The sequence below is a fragment of the Gasterosteus aculeatus genome, chromosome 2 (genome assembly GCF_964276395.1).
Source record: "Gasterosteus aculeatus chromosome 2, fGasAcu3.hap1.1, whole genome shotgun sequence".
NCBI classification, from domain to species: Eukaryota; Metazoa; Chordata; class Actinopteri; order Perciformes; family Gasterosteidae; genus Gasterosteus; species Gasterosteus aculeatus.
Window position 1 is genome coordinate 14,784,392 of NC_135689.1, and position 20,632 is coordinate 14,805,023.

Sequence of the window (20,632 nt, forward strand, 5' to 3'; positions counted from 1 at the left end):
AAATACATTTCAAATGAACTTGTCTTTAATAGAATAGGCAAATATTTTTCTATTAAAATAAACAATGTTATGCTAATTTATTACATGAAATTCAATGAAATATTAGAATCAACAGCGAAAAAGTGTGTCAATGACAAAAAGTAAACATGGAAATCAGTAGTTCTATGTTTATATTAAGTATGTTATTTTTAACAAAAAAACTCATTCAAGGCTCAACAGAAAGTTTAAAGACAAAGAAATGGCGTCTCATCGGGTTGCAGACAGAAAACACATCAATGACAAGGAACATTTCTCCAAGTTAGGATATTTTTTGCCTCAGGTAGCGTAGACTTCTCTTTCAGCGCTCATCACATTTTGAAGTAAGTGAAGAAGGTAAATACGGTTTTATTTAATGTGGAGGTTTATGAACAACTCTCCAGAGAAACTAGAACTACATTTCCTTCCATGCAAGAACATCTCCTGATGAGAACCAAAATGCCAACTTCACTTACGGAAAAGACGTGATTGTGTTGAATGGATTTCAGTTCTGGAAATAATTTTCACCTCCGTTAATCAAGTGGTTTTCAACTAACAACAACATGAATAGAACGTTGACTGCATCTTGTCAAAGCCTTTCAAATCCCACACACATGCAGGGACTGAACATCAGAAGCACCATTTGGAATCTTATGGTTTTGGTCCAGCATAAATTATCTCACTTTTCATTAGCAAAACTTATATACTACAACAAAAAGTCAATGAAATCATTGTGTTTACGGATCTACGCGGCCTCACTAGTTCTACTCTGTCAGCCAATCAGCTTAACCCAGTGTCCAAGTTTAAAAAAGAAAAACAGGACTTGGGTTTGGGAATCTTGTTAATGGGACATCTGAGCCCATAACATTATACAAACATGTTCTGGCTCAACAATGCCGCTTGTAATTAATTTCATGCGCACACATCCATACGTGAAACCGTGTTACTGGATGATGTCTGTTATTTAGCGAGTTTGAAATGTCCAGCACGAGTTCTTTTTATGACACGTGAGGTCCGGTCAGTTCATCATGTGGAAACGGACATCACTGCTTCAGTGTCTCAGAGGCAAACTGTCATGCATTTAATGTGCGACACAGTGACAGTGTCTGATCATCAGACAGGAACACATCATGTATCGCATAACAGTTTAGCATTTTTGGATTATTTCCTCTCAGAGGACTCATCAGTGAAGACCCACACTGGTCGTGCATTGCTGGAGGTAAACAGAAGGGGGCGGCGTTGGTAAATATGGGACAGAGCGCAGGAACGATCCAGTGTGATAACGTGTGCTGTGTATAAATGTATGTGTGTGTTTGTGTGTCTGCGCGTCCCTCCTATCCAGAATAGTAGTTTGTGGGGACGAAGGGCATCTTGCTGACGGTGGCTGCCACTGCTTTTTTCCTGACTTCGACCTGGATGGCTGTTCCATTTTTAGCGAACGCTGCATCCACGTAACCCATGGCAACGTTCTTTTTCAGGCAGGGAGACGGGCAGCCACTGGTCACTTCACCTAAATAAAGCAGCAGAGAAAAAGGTCATACTTTCTGTCTGCATCCCTTGTTTGCCACATCTTACAAAAATGGATATTCACTACAATGATATGGTACGTTATACCTTTAGAAATTCTACAATGTGGCTTTAATATTAAAGAAAAAACATCTTAACTCAAGGTTTGAACTAAAGTTAAAGTTTGGGCAACTCTTAATTCAAATACATGAGTACCTCAGCCTTAAAATTGTAAACCACTTTAACCGCGTTGGCTTTCTGACCTATGACCTTTCCGTCAGGGCTGAGTATGGGCGTGTGCTGTCTGACGGGCGGGCCGGAGGACACCAGGCCGACTCTCTTCCTGGCCGTCTTGGCTTTGATCTGAGGCACAATGACGTCCGCGCCGGGGAAATCCTTGTTCTGACGCCGACGCTTTCCTACACGTGAGAAGAAGAAGAAGCAACAGACTGAGTACACGGAAAAGACTGCAGCGTGTATTCAGATCTCCTCTTTGCTCACCAGCTAGTCGCTGACTGCTTTGGTGTTTGTGGCATCTCATCCAACGGTCTGCTTGAGCACAGACATCTTACCTATGGTCCATACTAGGGTGGCCTCCACGGGCGTGGTGGTCTCATCTATGTCATTTCCGTAGAGACAAAGCCCCGCCTCCAGCCGCAGACTGTCCCGGGCGCCCAAACCGGCCAGCTTCACCTCACTGTTAGCCAGCAGCTTCTCCGTCAGCTCCACCACTCTGGACTGAGGGACAGAGATCTGAAACAGAGACACAGACATGTAGAGACGGGTCTTCGTCCATGGAGTTTTAACTGGAAACAGTTATCACATTGATATTTGTTGGATGGCATGATCTTTTTTTCATTCAAATATATATTATCAAGCAGATAATGAGTAGAGGTACTAAGTTAAATTAATGTATTACTGAGGAATCAGCATTTTTTTACAGAGCTCAAAATGTTCATGCAATAAAAACAGGAAGGGAGTCAAATGGAGGAGAGAGGGGTTGTGTGAAAGAGAGACAAAGAGAAGCAAACTCACTCACTGAGAGACCCACATCCATCCTGATATCTAGAGAGGTCCAGCTGAGCGACAGTTACAGAAGATATGAAGATGAGAAATGTGTCTGCTGGTCCATCAGTTTGTTCCAGACTGAAATTAGCATCTTATTCCGCATAAGCGTGGAGGGAGATTATAAACTCAGACATGTGTGAGCATGTGTATCTGTCCGTCTGAGTCTTTTACACGTGGTGAACATCACTCACTCTCCTCTCCTCTTAAAACGGCCGCTAGGGGGCTCGTGTTGTCATCAGCTGCTCTCATTTGGAATCTTGTTTCCGCAAATGTTTCTGAATTGCTCCCGTCCAGACGAAACAAAACACAAAGGCCACTGTCAGAAGGAACAATAAATAATAATTGTCTCACTTCCACCCCGTCTTCTCCGGTGTATCCACAGCGAGTGACCCTGCAGCCAGGAACACCAAACACAGTGGCCACGGTGGAGGTCATGAAGGTCAGCTTAGCGAGGTCCTCTTTCAGCCCCTCCTGCAGCACCCGAGCCATGGACGGACCTGATAACACACATCGCAATAGATTAACTATCTACACATACTACAGCATGGACAGCCCCACAGAGGTGTCAAATGGCCAGATAAATGAAATAGTAACTAACTAAAGACTCAGTGTGGGGGAAAGAAAGCCAGCTGAGATAATGAAACGTATACTGTGAATAGATTAATTAAATACTTGTATGGCAAGAGACGTCTAAAAGCACAGTTAATAGAGATGCAGATCTTTTAAGCATTTAGTTTGCCGATTCTTTCGTTCTAAAACGAAACATCATTGCTCAGGATAGTTTACCTGAATAAGATAAAATAGCACTAACTGATGGTTGGTTAGTTATTGATGGCAAAGATGAAGAAAACGTCTTTCTGTTATAACTTCCTTCAATGGTGGCAGGAAAACAAGAAAAAAAGGCAGAAGACAAAGAATGATGGGTCAACATGCTGGGAGGAAAAGACCTGACGAGAAGGACAGAATAAACAATAGAATAGAGGATGGGGGAAAGGACCGTAAACAATATAAACAACAATAAACAAAGAAACAATATTTTACCTTGCACAGCAATCAGCGCCGCATCAAGGAACTCCAGATCCACATCGAAACCTGCAGCTTTGAACTCTGCCAGTCTGGCCTACAGGCAAAACGCACACCCGTCCCATCAGTCTACACACACTGCCGACCCGTCTGTTTGTACACACACACACACACCTTCATATGAGCAGAGTCCTTGTCGGCGCAGCCGGCGTTGGAGACGACGTAGAGGTAGCCCTGGTCCGTCCTGGTCACAATGAGATCATCGATAATCCCTCCTTTCTCAGTGGTGAAGAGGGACAACGTGCCCTGGGGGGGTTCGAGAGAGAAAGCAGAGCTGCCGAGTATGTTATAATACAATAAATGAGTCTTAGAGCCGGTTATTTCTCTGACGTTGGCACTATTTCTTCAAGATGAACAAAATGCGGAAAATTATAACAACTGTGTGATTATTCAGACATTTTTCTGATAAACCTCTTTTTTCCTCTTTCCCCTGATTCTGCTGTCGGGACGTAGTTAACTAAAGTCTTCTCGTAACAGAAAACAACTTTGGGAGGTATTTTCTCCTGGATTTAGTCCACAACCAGTTGCAGCTGGTGCAGACCGGCCCGTTTGACCCATTATATGCGTTTCCTGACTCGTGGCATAGATGGAGTTGGGCCCCTACAAGAGACAAACTGTTGAGGATTTCTTTTAACACAACAGTCAATTTTGAAGAATGAATTCTTACCCGATATACTATTCCACAAAGGAGCTGCAATCACATGACTCTGCAAATTGCCTTCACTTCAAAAGTGCTTTTACATTATTGTTCTGGTTTGCAACTTTATTGTTTTGTTTTTTTCTTACTGCTTTCGCTTTTCACGTTCGTTGTCTATGACACTACTTGCTCAGCAGCAAACAGAGCATGAGAGTTACAATCAGGTGTTCAAAACACTCCAGTTAATGCCAATAATGTATCTAGTGAATGCATACAAATCAAATTGTTAACAAACAAGTTTCCCACATACCAACATTACATTGTGATAAAGTGTTTATAGAATTGGACCAATGATCTGTTGTTGTAGTTCAACATGATAGAACCCTTCATCTCACTTGGTTGTCCTTGAGTTCTGCGATATCAGCAACTACGAGAGACTCCATGAACTTCACCCTGTCTCTGCCGTGGACTTTGGACTGGCAGGAAAAAAAGAAAAAAGGATCTAATTAAACACAGGAATGGGATCTTTTCTTTTGCCCGGCGGATCAAAACAAATCTGCAGTACGTTAGTACGATGACGTGTTCTCTATGAACGTCATATGCAAGTTTGTACATGTATGCATGCATGTATGTCTGTACACCGGGAGGGTACTGTGTGCGCGTTCATTTACACTAATCTCACCTGCAGCATGTGGCTGACATCAAAGATGGAGCAGCGCTCTCTGGTGTGCATGTGTGAGGCGATGTGGCTGTCTTTGTATTGGACCGGCATACTCCAGCCCGCAAACTCCACCATCTTGCCCCCGTGCTCCCTGTGGAAGTCAAACAGCGGAGTTTTCTTTGCGGGAACCTGTAGGAAAAATGAAATGGTATATGGTCAGCCAAGGAATAGAAACACTTGTTTTATTGTAATTTTAAGTAGAAAACATAATGCTTCTTAAGGGTGCTATAAAGGGGGATTTTGAAATATTAGTACAATGTTTTAATCATATTTTGTGTGTCTAAGAATACAGTTATTTGAATATTTACTTGTTGTGTGGTGTTTGTCAGCATAATAACAGTCAAACCAGTGTGACGTTTTGCCTCCCATTCCAAAGAGGACTGGTTGCACGGCAGGTCGGTTGCATCTACACATTCCTGTTCTGTTCTTTCTGCCCGGACTTCTGACCAACAAACCCGCCACTGAGGGGGGGGGGGGGGGGGGGTTATCAGCACAGCAGCAAAGTGCATTATGGGAAACAGTGCGTCACACACATCTGTCCCAAGTCCAAAGTTAGCTGTTATTTTGAATGAGCAAAGTAGAGGTGGATGTTCTGGTTGTAATGCGTGCAAACACACGACTCTACACACCTACAATTAATGAACTATAGATTACGGCTCCCCAGATGCTTCACCATTGTGGGACTAATAAAGAAATATCTTATCTTAGGGTTAGCAGAGGGACTTTTGTCTTGCTTCCCTTCTCCCTTTGTGCAACACTGAAAGATAAACCTCTGCTGGTTTAGAAAAAGGACGTAACATTTTCTGATCATTACAGTAGTAACCTGCTCAGAAGGTGCAGGATGCACAATCCTGAATACGTAAATGAATGATAAAATGAGTGATTTGGAGGAAAGGCCACACATTTAGTGAGCACAGCCAGTGGTTTTAATAGCAGTGCTGCTGTGAAGTGGGGCAGAAATATGAGGGGACGGAAGCAGTCTGCTGGGACAGATTCATGTTATGTCTGCATGAACACATGTGACACACTGATGTCCTTATTCTAATGCAGCAGCACTAAAGTAGCGAACATCGACACAAACATCCACCGCATCAGAACATCTAGGAATTTAAATGATGTTAAAAGACGATCTCTTAATCCAGTTGAACAAACTACTGAGAACAAGTACTGCATTTCTAATTGCACAGCCACTTTTGTCGTACTTTTAGAGTACTTTTAGCGGTTTCGCCGGCACTCACATCTCCGCTGGACGCCTGCCTCTTCCCCGCGCATCCAGCGCCGAGCGCCCGCAGCAAACGTCGCCCGGAAGCCCGCAGGCCGAGCTCCGAGGCCCCGCCGCCGACCAGACACCGAGCCCACATCCCCCAAAAGGCTCACACGCGCGCGTCCGACGAGCAACACGCACGCTGTTTTTGCGGGTGTAAGTATTGCGGATCCACGTTTGGGAAACTCTTGATCGCGTTCTGCCAAAAACACGCGCAGCGGCAGCGAGTGGGGGGAACCGCAGAGGCTTGTGGGATATGTAGTCGGTGAGTGTGACGCGCAGGAGTTCAAAGTTTGATGATCCCGCCGCTTCTTATCATACAACGAAGATAATAATGATTTGGGTTTCAGGCATACTTTCCTATAATATAATGCATTTAATAAGGATTATCAATGTCGTATTATCATATATTGTATAGTACTTTTTTAGAAAGCTTGTTTTTGAAAGTAGATCCCATAATCGTGACACTGTTTATGGGTTAAGTGAAAGTACAGATATTAAACGTGAGAAAAAAAGAGTTTGTTTACTGCTAAATTTTATTAACATCCTATGGAAATCAAGACATTTCATCTTATCTCTTGTTATTTGAGGATCCCTGAAATGTTGTTTTTGGATAAAGATTCTGTGCTTCGTGCATCCAATGATATTTGTCCATAGAGTTGTTGTGCGTGTGTTTATCCATCTGCCTTCCCTCCAGATTATCGAGTCATCCTTTGGCCTGAGAAACTAATAATACCACCATGACTGCTGCTATTTCAGGCCTGGAGGGCCGGCAAGGTTGGAGGGGGGTAATGGGGGTGAGCAGACTCTCTCTCTTGCTCTCTTTACATGTCTCTAGCTCGCTCTACCTCTTTACCAGGGCAGCTAAATTAGAACATGGACACAACCAAACATACTTGGTAGGGGGGGCACTGGGGCGTCCTACAGTTGCTGGGACACACACACAAGCGCACACAGCGCACAGGAAAAACCTGGACGATCCCTTCTGGTTCCAAACACCAAGGAATTTAGTGGAATTTGAGGTGATTTGGATTTCCTCCGGCGCTGTGCGGCTTCTGGACAACCTGTGAGGAATATTCAATGTTCCTCGTTGCTGATCCTGTGGGGGCAGACACATGTTTTGGTGAACGGGTGTCTGAGTGGGAGGAGACCGGGTGAACCAAAGGAGCGACAGAGTGACCGGAATGAACAAGCAGACATAAAACCCGGCAGCTCCCACTTTGTGGAGACGGACGGACGGTAAGTGGGAACAGAGCTGATTTCTTGTCCCCAAATACTGATCTGATTCGTCAAAAGATGTCTGGATCACAGCAAGGCAGATCAGGCAGTCCATCATCCACTCATTTATTCAGTTGTTAGATACAGGGCCTGTTCTGCCCTTTGGTCTTTAATTCAATTTATTACTATAAATATAATATAAAATAATGATGACGGTTCATATGACCTGTTATGTTTGTTTTGACTTAAAATAGAAACAACATCTGCTTTGTTGCCCTCTCACATGATCGGCCCTCACATGCCAACGCACTCCTCTGTTCTTATTGTAACAACAGAATATCCTCTACTTCTTTCCCTCTTTTGTCTTTCACTTTCAGAAGCAATCCATCCTATTCTCACCTCTAGCAATTACCAAAAATTAAATTATGAGATGTAGTTGACATGAAAGTAGAACAAAGAACTCCATTTTTTTAATGTGAGATCAGTAAATGGAGACAAAAAGCATCTGCAGTAGCCTCTGCCGTGTCTCCTATGAAGTAAGCAACAAGTATTCAGACACAATGGCAGCAAATTAAAAATAGCGGCGAGATAAAAATGTTATTTTGAATTGCTAACATTCCAATAACAAACTACCCAGCAAGTCAAAAGCCAGTTGCGTTATTAAGAGCTCAGTTCCCTCATACAACATCTTAGTGGTTGTTTTGATTTCTTTTTTACGGTGTTGCTTGGTAGCTGATGAAGTGGAAAGCTGCACGACACACTTTAGGAAGATGAAATAGCCTCCAGATATATTCTCTGGAAAGACGTTGTTGACTATAAGTGCCATCTAGAACCATCCGTCGGTTCCTCAAGAGCAGGCGAGATGTCGAGGCCTCCGTCCTCCCAGACCACCCCTCAGTTCTACAGGGTCAGCGACAGAGACCTGACCGAGATCGAGCTACATTCTGTGGATTCGATCAACGACCTCCACCGAGTTCACCCCGAACTCAGCCACAAAGGTACACACACAACCACAAGGCAGCTGGAGATACCCTCTCCCTCTGAACATTGACATGAGGGTACACCAACACACATACCCCCCAAAAAACATCTAGGATTCCACTCTATGCTGACTTTTAAATTGAGGTTTTTGCTCATCGATCGGAGTGAATTTGAAGCATGTGTTCAGCCACAAAGATACATACACAACATCTGAATTTAACACTAAAGGTACACGCGCACACCATGAACGCAGCAATCTGCACTCATCCTGAAAGGCAAACTCCACACATAGGACACAAAGGTACACACATGCCTCAAATGCTCAAATCCCCAAATTCTGTCTATGCTCTCAGGGATGAGGCCTCCTCGTCCTGCTTACTCTCCCAGCTCGAATGGCAATCTCTACACAAGCGACTTGACGGCTGTCAATCAAAGAGGCCGTCCGATCAGCTGCAAATGGCAGAGGCGTCTCCAGGATTTGCTCACAGCCAGCTCCTCTCACGCCTACGCCATGGGCTGCGCCATCGTCACTCTGCTCCTCATAACTGTATTACTCATCTTCTACTTTTTGGGTGAGATACCGCATTCGTTCGTTGTCTCTTGTTTTCTCCTGATGTATCCCGGAATTTTTGTGTCTTCTTTGAAGTTTGCTTCCCTGAACATCTTCGTCTCAGTCGTGTCATTTGCCTCCAGTCCAGCAGGGCGGCGCCGTCCGGGCGCTGACTGAGGCAGTGAAGGAGAAGCAGGCTGCGGCCACCCAGCTGTCACTGCTGATCCAGGAGCTGCAGGCGCTGAGACACAACCTGACAGCCATGAGAGGGGGGACATGACGTCATACGTCCAGAAATGTGGACAACGGATTTGTCCTAAATGTTATCTATGTTTCAAACTCATGGCTGATGAAACCGTGGACGGTTTCTGAAAAACATTTCCACTCTCTCCTTCACTGTATGGAAATGAGGATATCAAATCATACACATTTATAATGTTTAGCAAACGGATGATTCACCATTGATGGTCATAGTTGTTTAAGTCTCAAGTGTTGCCGTTGTCTTAAGCAAGGATGTGACTCACTCTAAAAATGTGATGGACCGCCTGGAAAGCCAGGATTGTTTTTGATTGCTATGTACTTAAAAATTCACTTTCATTCACAATTATGTGTAATGATGTCATAATTATTACAACTATTTTTTTGGTTTTGCTTATAAGAGAGGCAGATTGGGTCTAAGCTAATTTCATCAACATTTCATGTCCTCAGGCCAAGTCATTACATCTTGTTGTATTTCCTGCTGCAAAGTGCACTCCAGAGAGAAATGAAAACAACATAAATGTTTTGCTGACAAATAATGTAAGAAAAAAATAAATAGTTAAACTCAAATATTTGCACATGAGGGAAAACGTTCAAATGTAATAATTACACATTTTGTATTATGTATTTTTGGGTGGAATTTTACCTTTTTAAATATTATGCAAATTCAACTAAATTCACAAATCTTACATTTTTCAACCACGACTTCGCGATGGTGACCGCACATTGGCAGAAAAGTTCAGGTTATGTCATCTTTTGACTGTCTCCGTGCTCCTCTTCCTCTTGACATTGGTGTCCGGGAAGCACTGACACACAAAGTGTTTGGGGTAACACGTGCCTTCGACGGAGTCAGAGGCCGCGGTGGGACACGAGGTGACCATGTGACCCGAGCTGGGGTTTCGTCTGGCGCAGCGGCCGTTGCCGTGGCAAAGTTGGAGGCTGCAGCTCTTCGTGTCGGACCTCAGTGATTTAACGAAGGGGCCCAGGACAGTGTGTATGTAGTCCCTGAGAAGGCCGCACTGATGCTGTGTGGATGGAGAAGTGAAGAGGGTTGCACACACACACACACACACACACACACACACACATCAGTATTCTACAAACAGCACTGACCTTGGATTTGGAAAACTTCAGCTCGCCCCACAGAACCACGCCAGCCGCTCCAAGCGCCGCGCTCTCCCCCAATGTGTGCACCAGGTCGGTCTGCACGCACACAAACACACACTTACAATTGGTGTGTGTGTGGGTGTGCACGATTTTATGAGCTGCAACAAATCCTACCGTATTGAGAAAAGTGAGAGAGTGTGTGAACGCCAGCCTGGCATAGGGAAGCACTGGTGTGGCGTGTGCGGTGTTGTTGCTGTGGTGCCAAACCGACGCCACCCTCAAAGCCTCCAACAGTGTGTGTCTGCGTGAGAATGAAGGAAGAATGTCCGTCGGTAACTGCTTTAACTCGTTGACAGTCATTTTCTTGGACATTTAGGCCGTTACAGTCAAACATTTCTTCTTGCTTTTCTGTTTTTTTGTACCTGACCATCAGCGCTGCATCCGTGGATCCTGCCAGGCTTTGCGGCAGGTAGATACTGGGATAGAGAGCAGTGGACTGACTCCAGAGCCAGGACAGACGGTCATTTTCATCTTTGGATCCCCTCTGACAGCGTCCCGTGTAGCTTTTATCTGACCACACATTTGAGACAATGTATTTTATATATTATTTTTGAGGTTTGCCAAAGTATCAATACAAATGGTAAAACATGTAATACCGTTTGGTCAAAACTTAAAAAGACATACATAGATACAAGACAGGTCAAGCAAACAAACTGATTGACACACACTCAGTGTTTGTCCTACCTGTCTTTCTCTTCTGCTTATTAAAGCAACCCGGAAAATCGTAAAAGCCCCAGAGTCCCTTGGGATGAACTCTGACCGCCGACTGCAGTGTCTCCCCCATGAACCTTCGAGCACTCTCCTCAAACTTCAGCTTTGCCAACATGGCGGTTGCGCTCTCTGACAAATCGGGTCTCTCCTGTCTCACCAGCAGCTTGGACTGCCTCCGGTACTCCATCTTGGTTCCAAAGTTTCTCTCCCACAATGGCCGCCATTCCTCCCAGTCGATAACGGCTACGCCGGTGAAGTTTGGCTGCAGCAGACTGGACAGCTGCGTTGTTGCAAGAGAAAGGTGAGCAGAGAGGTCGGCGAGCTGCGATATCCCTCCGTTAACCATGCTGCCCCGTGAGAGGTATGGATATTTCCCCAGGCGATCCCGGTAAAAGATGGTCATTTTCTGGAAGATTTTCAGGGGACAGATGCTCATTCATAGGTTTATATTCTAGAACATCGTTCTGTTTGAATTGACTTCTGCAAAGCCTGAGGTATTCAGATGGAGCCGATGTTATTACAAAACTCTTTCAGCTCTTAAGTCATTGAATTTAACATCTTGTATAACTAAAAATACTGAGGTTTTTTTTGGAAGGAGTTAGTAGAAATAAAACCAAAGATAGACGTATGCTGAATAATTAAATATTGTCAGAATGAGACACCGTTTATTGAAATTCAATATTATACATGTATGTTATAAGACATATAGCGGGGTGACAACTTATTTGTCCATTGTTGCAAAGTTCTTGTCAAATTGTGCCTAAAAAGGCAACAATATTACATTACATTAGAAGAATGACCAATACATAACCACGTTTCCCAAAATACACTGAGCTCAGTAATGTATCACATCCCATTGGTACCCATTGGTGACACTGTACGTTCGGGTCGCTCACCTGTCCCCGGAAGCTCTGCTGCGCAGTCTCTACGATGTCAAAATGTCCCAGGTCCAGATGGACGTTGAAGCGCTGGTGACACCGGGCCGTCGGCATGTTCCACACCACAACAAAGGGCCGGTCCTCCAGGACGGGACCCGCCGCGGGGGCGCAGGGGAGGACAACGCAGTGGGTGGAGGTCGGTGACAGAGAGGAGCCGTGGAGGGGAGAGTGGGGGAGGAGGAGGAGGAGGAGGAGAGAGAGGTGAGACAGACCCATGGGCGCTCCCCCACTGAGGTGCCCTGTCCTCCCTGACAGGAGAGAAATGACCATTGAATCCTAAAGAACAGACTGTTGTCATGGGAAACCCAATACACACATTTACAAACATTGAAAGAGAAGATTATACGTTTGTTTGGCTTTAACATAATTCTAACATCCTGGAAGCATATACGCAATAACATAGAAAGGACAAATGAATGTGTTTTAAAAATATATTTATTCACTGAATTTCTTGATTGAAAAGCTTTATAAGATCATTTTTTCAATATAAAGCAGGTCTTCAGAACTTTAATAGACTTCTGTTTCGTGGCACAGAAAGCAAACTCATTCATAGAACATTTTAGTGTCACTGGATTTGGGACATATTGCCTCCAACAGCACAGCGGCTCAAACTGCAAAAGTCTGGTTGGATTGGATTTTCTGGATGAGCACAATTAAATTAAATTTACTGAACGAATGTATTCCATGTCCCGACCCCTTTCTTTCAAAACACTTCAATTAATTATTTTTTGACTAATTCATTCATTTTCATAGTGAAAATAGCCACTAACCCTGATGGCCAACACTTACTGCTTCATTGGGAAAACAGTAACCCAGGAAAGCAAACATTTAATTTTAGTTAATCAATTAAATTAATTAAAGAGTTTCATGTATTATTTCAAGGTGAGAACAAGGGTTAGTTGTATCCAAACTCTTTGGTTCAATAGAACGATTCTGTCGCCCCCCCTCTCTGTATTTCCTCCATGTCTCGTTTCCTGAGCGTCTGATGGAACATCAGAGAAGTGTCTGTCAAAAGTCTTTGTGCATCCAATAGATGGGGACTCCTTTGGCGTCTCTGTAGGGAGTTTCATCCAGAGTCTGAACGACAAGCTGCACCGCAGACGGAGGAGGAGGAGGAGGAGGGACGCAAGGAGGAGGTGGAGGGGAAGGAAGGAAGGAAGGAGGTGGTGGTGGAGGTGGAGGATGTAAGCTATGAGGTGGAGGTGACCCCGCAACACAAACACTTCCTTGTGGTGCCGGAAGCTTCATCGTTGTCCGCGTTTGTGTCTTCGCCTCTTCTTCCTCTTCTCCCTCACTCTGCATCCCGGAGAACCTCAAAAGCATCTCCATGGGGACGAACGCCGCCATGGCGCCCGCGCTCTGCACCGGGGTGCACAGCGCGTACCCGAGGTGCGCGTAGAAACGCTGCTTGTCGTGAGTGGTCAGGCACATGCGCGCGAACCCTCTGCTTTTGGCGTAGCGCTCCGCCTCCTCCATCAGAGTCCGGCCGTAGCCCCTCCCTCGCTCGGCGCCGGACACCACCACCGACTCCACGAACAGGCTGCCGGCGTGACCCACGACCCGGGACAGCCGGGCGTGGCCGAGCAGCCGCTCCGTCTCCCCGAGGCCGCGCAGGAGCACCAGGCAGACGGGGAAGTCCGGACAGGACTTCCGGAGGGAGTGGACCCGGGCGGCCCGGCTGCGCCGCCACTCGGAGTTCACCAGGTCGGCGCAGGGAACCAGCAGGTCGGGACGCTGGTGTATCGGAACCGCACGGATCTCCTTCGCTTGTTCGGAGTCAGTGGGAAGCTTCCGTTGGGCTTCCCCACCCAACGTCGGGATGTCACGGGCTCTCTCGGCGCGTTGCGCGGGACGTCCTCCTGCGGGGCGCGGGGCGAAGCCCAGCTCGCCATCAGCCTCCGGATGGGAAATCGTTGAGGTTGATGACCTGCGGCGATCAGGGTGCTAAAGTCAGTCTTCATTTAACTCCAACAAATATACATAACATTTGTTTTGGATATGTGGTTCTCCAAGGCCGTGGTCAGACTGATCCAGGACGGATCAAACATGGCCTCTAAGTGTCCACATAGATCTTTTTCTACTAACTATTCCATCCCAGTGCTCGGTTGAAACCTGAACCCACTCCAGCGCATTCCTGCCGGTGAACGACACTATAAGCCCACTCAATGTGTCCGTAGTGCGTGTGACCGATAAACTAGACTTCCATTGACCCGTGGATCAGATGTGTGAGGGTCCCGGGATCCTGACAGGTCTTTAGCTCCGTTGGGCTGTAAGGGGAGACGCATGCACGAGGGGAAACTAGAGCGTTGATCCCCCTTTAATCTCCGACTGGCTCCCCGGTTCCACCGCAGCCTTTAACCGTCACAGCTCATTTTTAAACAGAATTTTATTTTCTCCCACTGCTTGTTTTGACGGTGCAAATGTGAACATGACATCCCGCCTCAGCAGAATTGAGCGACGACTGATCACATCGATGATCTCTGATATGATGTGTAGAGGTGTTTGTATAGCGCTTTAAAAATTGGTAAAAATTAAATCTGTATCCCTCACCTCTTTACAAACTGTGCAATTCAGCTGGGCCGTGTGAATGGGGAAGTATTCTGTTATCTCTACACATGTTACCACAGTTTCTTCAGAAAGCTGAAATGCAGTGAGGATATCCTCACATTTTACGGGTGACTGTTACATTTTTTGCAAATTATTTAGGCAAATCTGTGTCCTACTGACGCTTATATTCTTCATTTTATCACATCAACTCCACTAATACAATGCTCCCCATGATCTAACAGCATTTAATTACACCATGATGTCAAAAGTTTGCCTTCTGAAGCACAAAGTGAGCCAACAGCAGCAGTATGAGGAAGCCGCCTTGTTGTGACACATAATGCCATACATTGCGTATGAGACGATAACTCTAGTTACAAGCACAATTCTTGCTGTTTTTTCTAGTATGAAACTCCATAAGGCCTTTAAAACAATTAAAGAAGCAAAAAGGCGTAGAGTTCAGTTCATTAGTGAAAAAACACTAAAGAGTTTTCCCACTTTCACTCAATCAAACCTCAAAGAAAAATACAAATCTAAAATGCCTGGGATTCATTTTAGTATTGCAGAAATTAAAACAAAGTACTAAACCAACCAACAATTAAGAAATGCTAACTCACCAACAGAGAAAAGATGACGCCAAACGCCTGACTGAAGAACCTATAAACTTGGGACGACCACTACTGCAACTGCACATTCACCCAACACTCACTAAAAAAGAGATGTTGAAGAGATGCAACAGGAAACCCACAGAGGACTGATAGAAACAAAGAACATGCAAACAGGCAAGCGTCAGTAACTTCACATGTAACATGTAAACACGTGTACAGCGCTGAAGACCTCCTGAGCTACATCCACTCCGTACAGACGTCAATACAAAATAACGTTTTTAGTTATCAACACTATTTAGTACAGCTTTCTTTTTGTGGTTTTACCAGATACACAAAAAGTTCTGTCCCCTCCAACATGCCAACGCCACGCTCAACTTCTGAAGAATTTTGGAGGATTTTGGAGTGTGTGTGTTGCGGACTGACAGATAACGTCTTCTCCATCAATTTATCCGTTCGCTTCAATATGTTGGATTCATGTTAGTGTGTATTTAATGTGCAGTACCTCCGCGGACCACTTGGGGGTCGCGGACCCCCAGTTGAAGACATCTGCTTTATTCTAATTAAATAACATATATTGTTAAGCTTTAACAATCTATGAATACACGCTTACCACTGTGTATATATCCCAATTAAAATTTGATCCAATAAATATTAAATCTTGAGCCACAACAAACAAGTTTAAAAAAGAGGCGTGGCCGTGTACTTTTGAAACCTAACAGAGGAAGGTATGACGGTGGAAGGCTTCCAGCACTCTGCGGCGTCATCGTCAGTACACTCTAGTTTCTCTTCAGATCGCATAAATCTTTCGCCTTTTACTAAAGATTTCCGTGGAGAGGAACACTATGAGTTTTAACTAATTTTTTGATGCCCTGCTTCACTGCGGGGCTTCCTGAACTGTGAATTATAAACTGATCACATCCAACACGCCATCATTACATTCTTGAGCGACGTGTAAGCTAAACGTCACTGTGATATATGATATACGACGTGTATAAATGGCACTGTTACAAATCATTAAATTGCTTCCTGAGCTGTCAAAATATGAATTAACTACAGTGCGACAATTGTTGTCACCGGTCATACGCTTTGAAACTCAACATGAATGTTGCCGTATATTACGTTACGTTATAGCACACATACTGGACAGGAATGCAGGGTAAAGGAAAAGCAAACATTATATACGTAACCTAGTTATTACCTATCACAGATACACAAAAAGTTCTGTCCCCTCCAACATGCCAACGCCACACTCAACTTCTGAAGGATTTTGGATGATTATGCTTTAAACCAGAGGTCTTCAACGTTTTTCAAGCCAAGATCCCCCAAACGGCGAGGTGGAGCAGGGACCCCCTATTCCACGGAGTTTGGTCCGCCATCTTTTATTTTTGAGCGTCACGCTCTTTAGTGAGAGCATAAAGGCGATCTGATTGGCTGGTGCCTGCGCTGTCGTATTCGCATGAAAGGAGCTGTGAGGGAACCGGTGCCCAGCTTGAGAGCTGCTGAGGGAAGCTGAGCGTGTGTGTTGCGCACTGACAGATAACGTCTTCTACATCAATTTATCCGTTCGCTTCAATATGTTGGATTCATGTTAATGTGTATTTAAAGACCATAAATACAATTCTGATTCTGATTCTGAAGAAATTTACATTTGTGGGGGAAAAAATTGTTTAAAAAAATGGTCTTTTATCAACCAAAAATGTCGCGACCCCCCTGCAGTACCTTCGCAGACCCCTTGGGGTCGCGGACCCCCTGTTGAAGACCTCTGCTTTATTCTAATTAAATAACATATATTGTTAAGATTTAACAATCTATGAATACAAATTCACGCTTACCACTGTGTGTTCAATTAAAATGTGATCCAATAAATATTAAATCTTGAGCCACAGCAAACTAATTTAAAAAGTAGAGGCGTGGCCGACGGCCGGCATGCTCCCACAATGCAAAGCGTTTTCCTTGCGGTTGCCGTATAAACTAAACTAGGTATTCTATTCCGCTCACAACTAAATAATGACACGTTATACTGCATTCCGGTGCCATTTTATGTCATTTACATTTACATTTTAATTTTTATTTATTTTACTTTTGAAACCTAACAGAGGAAGGTATGACGGTGGAAGGCTTCCAGCACTCTGCGGCGTCATCGTCAGTACACTCAAGTTTCTCTTCAGATCGCATAAATCTTTCGCCTTTTACTAAAGATTTCCGTGGAGAGGAACACTATGAGTTTTAACTAATTTTTTGATGCCCTGCTTCACTGCGGGGCTTCCTGAACTGTCAAATAAAAACTGACCACAGTCAAACACGCTATCACATGCCATTTAACAGTTTGAGAGACGTGTAAGTTCTTTTACAAATCATTATCTTCCTTGATATATACAGTATGCTTCCTGATCTGTTACAATATAAATAAACTAGAGTGCAACAATTGTTATCACTGGTCATACGCTTTGAGTTGATATGAATATATAGCACACTTACTGGACAGAAGTGCAGGGTAAAGGAACCTACCACACCACTACATCCGATAACGTCAGAGTTTCATTTGGCATTGATTGTTATACCATATATACAATATGATGAGTGCTATTTACTAAATTACTAAAGCTGTGCGTGCGAGGTTAAATTGATTTGTTGATGACCTGCCTCAGCGCGCGCCTTCCAAAAATGATCAAACGTGAAAAAAGCTCAGTAATAGATTTAAAAGGACCTAAATCGAGTACGTAAATGTTGTTTGAAGCCATGATGTTAAATATGTTTACCTCCTAATTGAAGAGTTGTCAAAGTCGTATATTAACATACACACACATCCCAAATTCAAACGTCACCCGGTTCAGATGTTATCTAAGAAATGTTTTATCTTGAGCCACGGAAAGCAAGTTTAAAGAGTAGGGGCGTACCAGACCGCCGTCATGTTCCCACAATGCATAGCGCGTCCCTTGGAGTTGTCGTACAAACCAAACTACCTCTTATATTTCATTCACAACTAAGTAATGCGCTTACTAAACAATAATATCACGCGTTACGGCAGTCCTGTCCCATTTTGTGTCACTTTTATTTATGTATTTTACGTAGAAAACCTAACAGAGGAAGGTATGACGGTGGAAGGCTTCCAGCACTCTGCGACATCATCGTCAGTACACTCTAGTTTCTCTTCAGATCGCATAAATCTTTCGCCTTTTACTAAAGATTTCCGTGGAGAGGAACACTATGAGTTTTAACTAATTTTTTGATGCCCTGCTTCACTGCGGGGCTTCCTGAACTGTCTAAAAAAATTCCCCAATATCTCTATGTGTGGGCTGTAGCACAGTACAAGAAATCAACTATTTTTCTTCGCAACGCGGTATTTCCTGAATTTGTCAATATACAAAATTGTATTAATAAATTTTTCGTACAACTAATTTGAAAACGTTATTAAGTAACTATGCTGCAAGATAACAACATATATATATATATATATATATATATGCTGCAAGATAACAACATATATATATATATATATATGTTGTTGTCTTGCAGCATAGTTACTTGGTCTGTATATATATATATATATATATATATATATATATATATATATATATATATATATATATATATATATATATATATATATATATAGTATTTATACTAAAAGTGTAAGTAAAATGTTTTTATCAATGCAACAAAGGCATAAACACGCATGGTATCTATGGTGATTCTGAAAGTTTTATTGAATTTTTTTAGACAGTTCAGGAAGCCCCGCAGTGAAGCAGGGCATCAAAAAATTAGTTAAAACTCATAGTGTTCCTCTCCACGGAAATCTTTAGTAAAAGGCGAAAGATTTATGCGATCTGAAGAGAAACTAGAGTGTACTGTCGGTGATGTCGCAGAGTGCTGGAAGTCTTCCACCGTCATACCCTCCTCTGTTAGGTTTTCTACGTAAAATACATAAATAAAAGTGACACAAAATGGGACATGACTGCCGTAACACGTGATATTATTGTCTAGTAAGCGCATTACTTAGTTGTGAGTGAAATATAAGAGGTAGTTTGGTTTATACGACAACTGCAAGGTACGCGCTATGCATTGTGGGAGCATGGCGGCGGTCAGGAACGCCGCTACTCTTTAAACTTGCTTTCCGTGGCTCAAGATAAAAAAATTCTTAGATAACATTTGAATCGGGTGACGTTTGAATTTATTTGTGATGTGAAGCGTTAAGTTACACTTTACTAGTGGCGCTATTTCCCCAAATGTGAGCTAAACAGAACATGAAAACTCCAAAGATTAAATGTGTCAAGAGAGTCACCTTCTTTTACGCCCAAGCAAAACAGTGTTTGTTTCAGAACATAATACGTTTTGTTCACCACAAACATTTGCTTTCGTTTCGGCGCAGTGACCACATTTTCTATTTTATGTGCCACATCTCACTGTATTTAATACCCAGCATTACTCAAGCAGTTTGCAACGTTTCCAAAACACGCAAATCTAACGTTGTATCAACGGTAACACGCCCACAGCAAGGTAAAAATACACGGTGTTGTAAAAGCGAACTAAAAGAAAGCCGTCGAAGATGTTTGTGTTGACACATACAGACCAATTCTCGGAGTTGATATAACGTTATGTACTTGTGGCTTGACCTGAACTACTGACGTTTTATTTTGGACTAATAAGTCCACCTCGTTTACGTCCACTGCCTTGTAGGGAAAGACTACACGTATGGATGTCAGCGCTGCATGCTAGCTAACTCATTAGCTTAATTTTAGCTTTCCGTGCAGCGCAGTGTGATTTGTTAAGAAATTAGGAGGAACCGCAAGTTCACTTGCTCATCAGCGAACAACACTGTTCATCCGAGTTTGTTTCTCACCACAGTGCAACGTTACCTACATCTTTATTCTCGCGGCTCCTCCTCGGTGCTCGTCCTCCTCGGAGTGCTCGTGTTTGACTGACAGCTGGTCTGTGGTCAGCTGTAACTATTGCGACGCCGTACAACAGCGGATAGCGGCCAGCTAAGTCTGCTCTAGGATCAGTTTCTCACCGCGAGTGCGTGCCGAACGCTACCAGGAGACGTTGAGGGTCCTGTTACTGGTCTGAAAGCTCATGTCCGCCACCGTGCGGGTCGGAGTGGTATTACAAAGGATAAAACTGACAACCGATCACTCAATAATCAACTGTAGCTGGTCTAGAACGCAGGTCTACAGTACTAACTGCGTGAAGTAAAAAAAAAAAAAAAGTGGACATGCAAACAAAATGAGAGTATTAACGGAGCACGGTGGCGGTCTTAAATAGAAGCTCACCAGCGCTGTCACACACTTGACAGGATATTTGCCTCATGGCATCAGAAACGTGTTGCTCGTTGCTTTCATGGCATTAACTCAACCAATAATTGG

At 43.8% G+C, this 20,632-nt stretch overlaps 3 protein-coding genes and 4 non-coding genes across 12 annotated transcripts; 4 read left to right on the forward strand and 3 right to left on the reverse strand.

Annotated features, from left to right (window-relative positions):
* Nucleotides 1–3: 3 nt before the first annotated feature.
* amt (aminomethyltransferase) lies at nucleotides 4–20,266 on the reverse strand. Of its 2 annotated transcripts, XM_078093311.1 has the most exons (14): nucleotides 20,130–20,266; nucleotides 12,076–12,365; nucleotides 11,153–11,585; nucleotides 10,831–10,978; nucleotides 10,583–10,709; nucleotides 10,415–10,504; nucleotides 4,992–5,159; nucleotides 4,705–4,785; nucleotides 3,787–3,918; nucleotides 3,631–3,709; nucleotides 2,941–3,086; nucleotides 2,094–2,274; nucleotides 1,785–1,940; nucleotides 4–1,525 (listed from the first exon to the last, which is right to left on the reverse strand). In XM_078093311.1, the coding sequence occupies exons 2-14, from the start codon at nucleotides 12,331–12,333 to the stop codon at nucleotides 1,350–1,352; spliced, it is 2,175 nt and encodes a 724-aa protein (XP_077949437.1). In that variant the 5' UTR covers nucleotides 12,334–12,365; nucleotides 20,130–20,266; the 3' UTR covers nucleotides 4–1,349. The 2 variants fall into 2 exon arrangements, with proteins under 2 accessions (XP_077949437.1, XP_077949429.1); XM_078093303.1 differs by lacking the exon at nucleotides 20,130–20,266 and having other exon boundaries at nucleotides 12,076–12,390.
* Nucleotides 7,147–9,871, forward strand: LOC120829033 (uncharacterized). 4 transcript variants are annotated; one of them, XM_078093424.1, is made up of 4 exons: nucleotides 7,147–7,533; nucleotides 7,893–8,510; nucleotides 8,847–9,065; nucleotides 9,187–9,871. In XM_078093424.1, exons 2-4 carry the CDS (start codon nucleotides 8,375–8,377, stop codon nucleotides 9,321–9,323), a joined length of 492 nt encoding a protein of 163 aa, XP_077949550.1. In that variant the 5' UTR covers nucleotides 7,147–7,533; nucleotides 7,893–8,374; the 3' UTR covers nucleotides 9,324–9,871. The 4 variants fall into 4 exon arrangements, with proteins under 4 accessions (XP_077949550.1, XP_077949531.1, XP_040048719.2 ...); XM_040192785.2 differs by having other exon boundaries at nucleotides 7,157–7,533; nucleotides 7,890–8,510; XM_078093405.1 differs by having other exon boundaries at nucleotides 8,847–9,871.
* naa80 (N-alpha-acetyltransferase 80, NatH catalytic subunit) lies at nucleotides 12,535–16,590 on the reverse strand. 2 transcript variants are annotated; one of them, XM_078093369.1, is made up of 3 exons: nucleotides 16,468–16,590; nucleotides 15,279–15,415; nucleotides 12,535–14,044 (listed from the first exon to the last, which is right to left on the reverse strand). In XM_078093369.1, exons 2-3 carry the CDS (start codon nucleotides 15,353–15,355, stop codon nucleotides 13,126–13,128), a joined length of 996 nt encoding a protein of 331 aa, XP_077949495.1. In that variant the 5' UTR covers nucleotides 15,356–15,415; nucleotides 16,468–16,590; the 3' UTR covers nucleotides 12,535–13,125. The 2 variants fall into 2 exon arrangements, with proteins under 2 accessions (XP_077949495.1, XP_077949491.1); XM_078093365.1 differs by lacking the exon at nucleotides 16,468–16,590 and having other exon boundaries at nucleotides 15,279–15,495.
* Nucleotides 16,041–16,156, forward strand: LOC120830000 (U5 spliceosomal RNA). The gene has a single exon (XR_005713774.1). It is a non-coding gene; the product is annotated as a U5 spliceosomal RNA (small nuclear RNA).
* Nucleotides 17,418–17,533, forward strand: LOC120830002 (U5 spliceosomal RNA). The gene has a single exon (XR_005713776.2). It is a non-coding gene; the product is annotated as a U5 spliceosomal RNA (small nuclear RNA).
* On the forward strand, nucleotides 18,406–18,521 carry LOC120830003 (U5 spliceosomal RNA). The gene has a single exon (XR_005713777.1). It is a non-coding gene; the product is annotated as a U5 spliceosomal RNA (small nuclear RNA).
* Nucleotides 19,001–19,116, reverse strand: LOC120830005 (U5 spliceosomal RNA). The gene has a single exon (XR_005713778.1). It is a non-coding gene; the product is annotated as a U5 spliceosomal RNA (small nuclear RNA).
* Nucleotides 20,267–20,632: the final 366 nt, after the last annotated feature.

Excerpts from the sequence above, each read along its gene's own strand:
- LOC120829033 (XM_078093405.1), top strand. The coding sequence starts at position 8,375 with ATGTCGAGGCCTCCGTCCTCCCAGACCACCCCTCAGTTCTACAGGGTC. Across the intron at positions 8,511-8,846 it reads CCCCGAACTCAGCCACAAAG|GGATGAGGCCTCCTCGTCCT; the intron begins GTACACACACAA and ends CTATGCTCTCAG.
- amt (XM_078093303.1), bottom strand. The coding sequence starts at position 12,387 with ATGGTCATTTCTCTCCTGTCAGGGAGGACAGGGCACCTCAGTGGGGGA. Across the intron at positions 11,586-12,075 it reads AGCAGAGCTTCCGGGGACAG|AAAATGACCATCTTTTACCG; the intron begins GTGAGCGACCCG and ends AAAATCTTCCAG. Across the intron at positions 10,505-10,582 it reads CTCTCACTTTTCTCAATACG|ACCGACCTGGTGCACACATT; the intron begins GTAGGATTTGTT and ends GTGTGCGTGCAG.
- naa80 (XM_078093369.1), bottom strand. The coding sequence starts at position 15,355 with ATGTGCAGTTGCAGTAGTGGTCGTCCCAAGTTTATAGGTTCTTCAGTC. Across the intron at positions 14,045-15,278 it reads GCGTCATCTTTTCTCTGTTG|GTCATCAACCTCAACGATTT; the intron begins GTGAGTTAGCAT and ends TGATCGCCGCAG.